Source organism: Camelina sativa, chromosome 17 (genome assembly GCF_000633955.1).
Source record: "Camelina sativa cultivar DH55 chromosome 17, Cs, whole genome shotgun sequence".
NCBI lineage: Eukaryota > Viridiplantae > Streptophyta > Magnoliopsida > Brassicales > Brassicaceae > Camelina > Camelina sativa.
In genome coordinates, this window is record NC_025701.1 from 17811653 (window position 1) to 17821129 (window position 9477).

At 37.1% G+C, this 9477-nt stretch overlaps 1 protein-coding gene across 1 annotated transcript; it reads left to right on the forward strand.

Moving 5' to 3' along the window:
- Positions 34 to 3814, forward strand: LOC104757533 (primary amine oxidase). The gene is made up of 5 exons (XM_010480283.2): positions 34 to 840; positions 1270 to 1654; positions 1740 to 1853; positions 2105 to 2646; positions 3337 to 3814. The coding sequence occupies exons 1-5, from the start codon at positions 59 to 61 to the stop codon at positions 3542 to 3544; spliced, it is 2031 nt and encodes a 676-aa protein (XP_010478585.1). The 5' UTR covers positions 34 to 58; the 3' UTR covers positions 3545 to 3814.

Sequence of the window (9477 nt, forward strand, 5' to 3'; positions counted from 1 at the left end):
AAAAAAATTGGTGGCTATATAAGTGAACTTAACCCATGTCCATCAAAATCACATAGCAATGGCTCGACTTCACTTCATCATCTTAATCTTTTCTTCTATTTTCGCAATCTCCTCCTCAAGTTTCATCCGACCGCCTCACCCCTTTGATCCCTTGACTAGGACTGAACTAAAACTCGTCCGTAACGTCATCAAGAAAACGTACCCAGTCGGTCCGAAATACAACTTCACTTTCCAATACGTGGGTCTCAATGAACCTGACAAGTCCCTAGTCCTATCGTGGCATTCATCACCGGACCAAAACGTCAAACCACCGCCACGTCAGGCATTCATTATCGCCCGAGATAGCGGAAAGACCCGAGAAATCGTTGTTGACTTTTCCTCTCGAGCCATCATCTCGGACAAAATCCACGTAGGGAAGGGTAACCCTATGCTCACTATTGACGAGCAAGAAGCAGCAACCGAACTTGTTCACAAGTTCAAGCCGTTCCGTGACTCTATCAGGAGACGTGGCTTGAAATTGTCAGAGGTTGTGGTCACCTCCTCAACGATGGGATGGTTCGGAGAGACGAAGACGGAGAGGCTTATAAAAACAATACCTTTTTACCTTAATGGGTCGGTGAATACGTATCTTAGACCTATTGAAGGACTGACAATAATAGTAAACCTTGACAAAATGAAGGTAACGAAATTTAAGGACAGATTCACGAGTCCTCTGCCGAAGGCTAACGGGACGGAGTTCCGTTTCTCAAAGCTCAACCCGCCGTTTGGCCCGGCGCTTCGAAACGCTGTCCTTTTTCAGCCCAACGGTCCAGGGTTCAAGATTGAAGGTCACATCGTGAGGTACTAGGATCTCTCTCTTTCTGTCTCTTTGGCCGCACGCACAATTATAGATAAGGTTTTGGAAACAATAATTATTCAGCGTGAATAGTAACATAATTTTAGCCTTTTTCTCCCAAAATTTTCTAAGTTGTTGTTCTCACTTACATCTACCGAGAGATATTTATAAGTGAAATCTCAAAAGTCCTCGAGAAAGTAAAACTCAATTATTAAAAGTCGGATAAAATTAACTCTTATAAATTATTTCCCTTAAATCATCCAAACAACTAATTACTTCTACTTAGATGATTAGATTTAAAGAACTCCAAACTTTTAAGCCAACATCATTTTCATGTTGTGGAAAGAATATGCGTAAACGCTTCCCAGTAAATTTGAAAATGAAAACTTAATTAATATTTGATTATCAGTTTGTTTTATATGGTTGTGAAATAGATGGGCAAATTGGGAGTTTCACATGTCATTCGACGTTCGAGCTGGCCTCGTCATCTCACTCGCGTCCATTTTCGACATGGACATGAACAAGTACCGGCAAGTCCTATACAAAGGCCATGTGTCGGAAATTTTTGTACCTTACATGGACCCAAGTGCTGATTGGTACTTCATCACGTACCTAGATTGTGGTGAATTCGGTTGCGGCCAGTCTGCTGTATCCCTTGAGCCGTACAACGATTGTCCCGCTGGTGCCGCTTTCATGGATGGTATTTTTGCGGGCCAATATGGAACTCCTACAAAAATATCAAATGTTATGTGTATTTTTGAAAAGCACGCTGGAGACATCATGTGGCGACATACAGAAGTTGAGGTTCCCGGCTTAGAAGTAATAAATTATAATTTACGAATCATATCCCTTTTTTATACATCATACAATGATAAATAGTATATTTACATTATCATGCATGCAGATCACAGAGGTTAGACCGGACGTGAGTCTTGTAGCCCGTATGGTGACAACCGTGGGAAACTACGACTACATTATTGATTACGAGTTCAAACCTAGTGGTTCCATCAAAATGGAGGTAAACGTCTTTCAAAAACTTAATTCTGATATACAACTCCTTTTGTACATTAATACAGTAAAAGAACCATAATATTTACAACTATTCATGAAACATATCAGTCAAAAGTTTAAATGCGAACCCACCCACAGAAAATACTGTTTTATGACAATAATTTACAAACAAAATGTTGCATTAAATATATTTTTAATAAAATAATTGATATTCTCAAATCGACCTGTTATATAATATTACGGCTTTCATATGCCTAGGTCGGTTTAACCGGTGTTTTAGAAGTTAAACCGGTGGAATATGTTCACACATCAGAGATTAAAGAAGACGATATCCATGGGACACTTATTGCTGACAACACTGTCGGAGTCAATCACGACCATTTTGTGACATTCCGTCTTGATCTTGACATCGATGGTACAAACAATTCTTTTGTCCGTACGGAACTTGTGACCAAGGCTCCAAAATCTGTTAACACACCAAGAAAAAGCTACTGGACTACGAAGCAAAAGACGGCGAAAACCGAGGCAGAGGCTCGGGTGAAACTAGGACTTAATGTGGAAGAGTTTGTGGTGGTTAACGCTGATCGGAGAACGAAGCATGGCAATGAGGTTGGATACCGTTTATTTCCGGGGCCGGTTTCAGGCACACTTCTAACTCAAGATGATTACCCACAGATTAGAGCAGCATTCACCAACTATAACATGTGGATCACCCCTTATAACAAATCAGAGATGTGGACTAGCGGTTTGTATACAGATCGGAGCCAAGGCGACGACACGTTAGCCGTATGGTCCCAAAGGTAATCTAAAATCTCTACTAAAATTTTATTCTTTTACGTCCCTTGTATGGTTTGAATAACAGTATAATCAAATTTAATTTAAGATTTCATTACAAAAAAAAAAAGTTAATTTAAGATTTTAGAGAATCAATCTTTAAATTACGATATATTCCAAATTTCCACCGCTCGCTTAAAACATGAGCTGATAAAAAATTCAAAAAATTGAAGTTGAATTTACGGAAATTGTGTATGTATCATATTATAGTAATCAAATAACAAAAAAAAGTTACTGTTTTGACCTTCTATATATCCGTATAAAAATAGTATTTTTGCTTTACGAAATTAATTTGACATAAGAATTATATTAATTTATGTAAAGGATATTATAGATTAATGATCAAAAAAACTATACATAAAATTTTCTAAAACATACTATTCCAAATAATTCTCAGTTCTTCTATTATGATTTTATTACTTATGTAATCACAATTCAAAAACGAGTTACATCGAGAATTCTCTCCCTATTTAATATAATGATCAAGTTAGATGAAAAGAATAAAGTTTTCTAAAACATTACAAACATATTAACACCTGAAATGTTTCTTAAAAACAATTAAAATCATTAAAAAAATATTAACAGCATTTATTTTTTAAAATTTTGATATTATTTTGTCCTTACGATAAACTATATGTATAAATTGTATGCTACAGGAATAGGGAAATAGAGAAGAAAGATATAGTGATGTGGTATACCGTCGGATTCCACCACGTCCCATGCCAAGAAGATTTTCCGACTATGCCTACTCTATCCAGTGGCTTTGAACTTCGGCCGGCCAACTTTTTCGAGCAAAACCCTGTCCTCAAAGTCAAACCTATCAAACTCACTACCACTCCATGTTGCACTTGTACGAATGGTTAATGACTCGCTTATCACTCATGATTTGATTTGTTGGAATAAGCTTGAAGTAGCTTAAAGCCCAAGCTAAGTATATTTGAGAGATATTAAAATATACATATTAGATTTATAGGAGTTATCTAAATAAGTCATATTTCCTAATTGGTTTTGGAAAAGTGTATTTGAGTTTTATATATAAAGAGCTACCAAGGTATGGTAAGCCTTAAGAGATTTGAGAGAGAGAGCTTGAGTTTGAGTTATTTTTCTTAATCAATAAAGAAGAGAGTTATTCTTCCTTTGTGTTCTTAATCTATATTTGGTACCAGAGCTTTGTTCATTCATGATGACCGAACCAAAGCTTGAAGATGTCGAGTTTCAATCCAAAGAAGGTGGACCTTCTTCGATTAAGTGTCCGATGCTGAATTCCTCTAACTACACCGTCTGGGCTATGAGGATGAGAATTACTCTTAGGGTGAATAAGGTTTGGGAAACCATAGAAGATGGCGTGAAGAACATTGACAAGAACGATATGGCAATCGCTCTGCTGTTTCAGTCAATACCCAAAGATCTAACCCTTCAAATCGGACACCTTGATACAGCAAAAGCAGTTTGGGATGAAATCAAGGCGAGACATGTAGGAGCTGAGAGAGTAAAGGAGGCTCGGTTGCAGACCCTAATGGGCAGAATTCGACCGACTTAAGATCAAAGAAACTGATACAATCGATTCGTTTGTGGGAAGTTTATCAGCGATCTATTCAAAATCAGCATCTCTTGGAGAGACCATTGAAGAATCTAAGCTTGTCAAGAAATTCCTGAAAAGTTTGCCGAGAAAAAAATATATACACATTGTTGCAGCTCTTGAACAAGTTCTTGATCTAAAGACCACCACTTTTGAGGATATTGTTGGTAGGTTGAAAAATTATGAGGAGAGAATATTCAAAGAAGATGAAGAACAACAGGAAGAGCAGAACAAACTGATGTATGTTAATACCGATACACAACAGGCCTTTCCCGGTAGTTATGGAGGAAACAGAGGAAGAGGCAGAGGTGGTCGCTACACTTGGAGAGGAAGAGGTCGTGGACGCTCTGGAGGTTACCAAGGACGAGGCCAAGACAGGGACACCTTGATGATAACTTGTTATCAGTGTGACAAGCTGGGTCATTATGCATCGGATTGTCCTGACAGACTGCTTAAGCTTCAGGAGACAATAGAAAAGAAGGAAGATGAGACGCAATAAGCCGAAGGATTGATGATGCACGAAGTTGTGTATCTTAATGAGAAAAAGATAAAACCAAGCAACTTTGAAGCTGAAGCTGATGCAGCTAACATGTGGTATCTGGATAATGGTGCAAGCAACCATATGAGTGGAGATCGTTCGTTCTTCTGTGAACTTGATGAGACTATTACAAGAAAGGTGCGATTTGGAGATGATTCTAGGATTGATATAAAAGGAAAAGGGTCCATACGTTTTGTGTTTGAGGCTGGGAAGAAGAAAATTGTAAAGGTCCTATACAATGTCTACTATATACCGGGTTTAAAAAGCAATATTGTGAGCCTTGGTCAAGCTACCAAAGCAGGATGTGAAGTTCGAATGAAGGAAGAATTACTTATGCTTTATGATCGAATGGGTCAACTGTTGGTGAAAACAGCAAGGTCAAAGAATCGGTTATATAAGGTCATATTGGAAGTCGAAGCTATCAAGTGTCTACAGTTAATAGAATCGGCTGAATCAAGTACATGGCATGCGCGTTTGGGTCATGTTAACCTAGATACAATGAAGATGATAATTGATAAAGAGTTAGTGACCGGTATACCAAGTATCACAATTGAGAAGGAAACGTGTGTGTCTTGCCTCCTTGGCAAACAAACCAGAAAACATTTCCCTCAAGCAACCGTATACCGGGCCACACAAGCTCTTGAGTTAGTCCATGGAGACCTCTGCGGACCGATTACACCAGCTCACAAGAGGTATGTGTTTGTGCTCATTGATGATTATTCTCGCTATATGTGGACGATTCTGTTGAAAGAGAAGAGTGAGGCTTTTGAAAAATTCAAGAAATTCAAATCACTTGCAGAACAAGAGACGAAGACGGTGATCAAAATGTTCCGAACTGATAGATGTGGTGAATTTGTGTCACTTGAATTCCAAGATTATTGCAGTCTACACGGCATCAATAGGCAATTGACTGCACCTTACTCTCCTCAACAAAACGGGGTTGTTGAGAGACAAAATCGAACCATTTTGGAGATGACTAGGAGCATTTTAAAGCACATGAACTTACCAAATTATCTATGGGGAGAGGCAGTGAGGCACGCAACTTACTTGATCAATCGAGTAGCAACGAGGTCTCTGAATATTTCAACTCCATTCGAGATGTTTAAAGGTAGCAAGCCCAATCTCAGCCACCTTAAAGTATTTTGATGCATCGCCTATACACGAACAGAGGCTGTTGGGAGAAAGAAACTCGATGATAGATCAAGAATTCTGGTGCATTTAGGAATAGAGCCGGGCTCTAAAGCCTACCGGCTTCTTGATCCTAACAGTAAGAAGATCATTGTGAGCCGAGATGTGATATTCGATGAAGGGAAGAGTTGGAGTTGGAATATGTCAAAAAGAAAACAAAGTGTAAACTCTGGAGCATTTGAAATTGGTATAGGAGAATTTGGAAATAAAGGTATAAGGGAGATCGAAACAGAGACTAAGACAGAAGAAAATACAAACGTCTCTCGAGAAATGAGTGAAGACGTTAATGACGGAGAGGAAGCTATAGAGGTTGAGAACCTTAGCGAAGATGAAGATGATGAATATGGGAGTGATGAAGAAGTTCATGGTTCACCGGAGCAGCTTAGAAGGTCAACAAGAACGAGAACGAGACCAACCTACTTGAATGATTACGTACTTATGGCTGAAACAGAGTGTGAATGACTATTGATGGTAATAAATGAGGAACCATGGAACTTCCAGGAGGCGAAAGAACTTAAAGTGTGGGTTGAAGCATGTGAGGAAGAAATATCATCTATAGAGAAAAATCGAACTTGGAACCTGGTTGATCTTTCTGTCGGAGCTAAGCCAATCGGCTTGAAGTGGGTGCTCAAAATAAACCGCAATTCTGATGGTAGTATTAACAAGTACAAGGCTCGATTAGTGTGCAAAGACATGGTATTGATTATGATGAGGTGTTTGCTCCAGTAGCTCGCATGGAAACAATTCGACTTATCATTGCTTTAGCAGCATCGAATGGTTGGGAAATACATCACCTTGATGTAAAAACAGCATTTCTTCATGGAGAACTGAAGGAGGAGGTATATGTCACTCAACCAGAAAGGTTTGAAGTCTTGGGAAGAGAAACCAAGGTTTACAAGTTAAACAAAGCTCTTTATGGTTTGAAACAGGCTCCTAGAGCATGGAATGACAAGCTGAACAAGATACTCAGAGATTTGGGGTTTCGTAGGTGTATTAAAGAGCCATCACTATATCAAAAGGAGGAGAGAGAGTCGCTACTTATAGTGTGTGTATATGTAGATGACTTACTCGTTGCTGGTTCCTCATTAAGCTTAATTCTTGAGTTTAAGAAAGTGATGGGAACAAAATTTGAGATGAGTGATCTTGGGAAGCTTAACATACTACCTTGGGATCGAAGTCCACCAACATGAGAGAGGTACTAGCTTAACACAAGGGATGTATGGTAAGAGAATTCTAATTGAAGCAGGAATGGATACATGTAATTCGACACATATACCAATGGAGATGAACCTGCAATTGTCGAAATCTCAGAAGGAGAAGAGCAGTGATGAGAAGAGTTACCGAAGGATTATAGGATGTCTACGATACTTGATACATACACGACCAGATTTAGCTTATAGCGTTGGTGTATTGAGTTGTATATGCATGAGCCAAAGACATCACATCGAGCCGCTTTGAAGCAGATCTTAAGATACTTACGAGGTACTTCATCACTGGGTCTTGTCTTTGAGCGAAACAAGAACAAGGATGTGGTTGGTTACTGTGACAGTAGTCATAACCTTGACAAAGATGATGGAAGGAGCACAGCCGGTCACATATTCTACTTTGGTGGTAGTCCAATCACTTGGTGTAGTCAAAAGCAAGATACAGTAGGAATGTCCTCGTGTGAGGCCGAGTATATGGCAGCCACCGAAGCAGCTAAGCAAGCAATTTGGCTTCGTGACCTGCTTGTTGAAGTCACCGGATCACCTAGTAAGCGAATCAAAATTCTTGTGGACAATAAATCAGCGATAGCACTTACAAGGAATCCAGTGTTTCATGGAAGAAGTAAGCATATACCTCGGAGGTATCATTTTATTAGAGAGTGTGTCAAGAAAGGACTCATAGAAGTGGAACATGTTCCTGGATCGGAGCAAAAGGCTGACATATTAACAAAACTACTTGGAAGAATCAAGTTCAAGGAAATGAGGGGCTTTATTGGAGTTCAAGATGTGAGTGAGAGTAGCATCAAGCTTAAGGGGGAGAATGTTGGAATAAGCTTGAAGTAGCTTAAAGCCCAAGCTAAGTATATTTGAAAGATATTCAAATATACATATTAGACTTATAGGAGTTATCTAAATAAGTCATATTTCCTAATTGGTTTTGGAAAAGTGTATTTGAGTTTTATATATAAAGAACTACCAAGGTGTAAGCCTTAAAAGATTTGAGAGAGAGAGCTTGAGTTTGAGTTATTTTTCTTAAGCAAGAAAGAAGAGAGTTATTCTTCCTTTATGTTCTTAATCTATATGATTTGTACGAGGAAATTTATAGATTACCAAAGAGATAATCATGCATTCATGTGTCCCCAAACAAATTGGATAATATGAATAGGATATTATAAACTCCAATTGCATGATATTAGTTTAACGAGAGCCAATAAGGGTAAATTTATATATATATTTTCCTTTGTTGGAGTCAACAAAATGAACCATAGTAAATTCGACCCACAAAGACATATTATTTTACTCCAAGCCCTACTACAAGAAAAAATGGAATTATCGATTGCAAGGTGCGACTTAAAACACACACTACAAGAAAATAGTGTTATAGCAATGATATTTTTGCAATGATCGTATTTGTTAAGAATTTGTAACATTTTTTGCTATATATTTGCAATGATGAATGCACGTAACAATTTTATTACAAATTTATTGCAAAATAGCGACAAAACTGTCTGTTGCATTTTTTCATTACAAATTAGCAACATTATTGCGATATACAAAAATGTCTTACAAATTTTGCAAGAAATATTCAACGGTTATGAGTTGTGGCTATATTGCAAGAAAATTTAGTAAAATATGTTGCAAGATATGTTGCAAGAAAATTTAGTAAATTTACACATTTGTTACTGTATTTACAACAATTTATAACTCTTTTGCAACATTTTTTCTATTAAACTATCTTAATATATATCATCTTTATAACTCAATTACTAGTTAAAAAATATATTATATCTATAATATTTCTAATGTTTTGTAAATTTATTAACGTCTGATATATGTTTTTTATATAAAATATGATAATTCCATCTTTTATTAGTTTGATCATGTTTTACATTGAGAAATAGAAGAAAATTAAATAAATAACCCAACAGAAACTTGGAAAAATAAAAAAGATAATAAAGCATGGGTAAATAAACCATCAACATATCCAACACCAAAGCTTTTCCAGTTTTCTTGTTGAGATCAAACTCTCTAATTTATCTTGTTCATCATATGACTTGTTTAAATCAAACTTGTGGGCAACATATAATTTTATCATGTAAACATCCCTTGAGTATTCACTTTTTTTGATAAATTTTTCATGTTTTCTTCTTGCTTTATTTTAGTTTAGAAAAAAGGATAAGAAAAAACAAAAGAAATCGTTAGAGTGTTTTATAGAATAGTTTGTTTTGATACAAGACTAAAATCTAGGGAAATCCTTTTTTATGATATGATAGAAATATCAAAACAA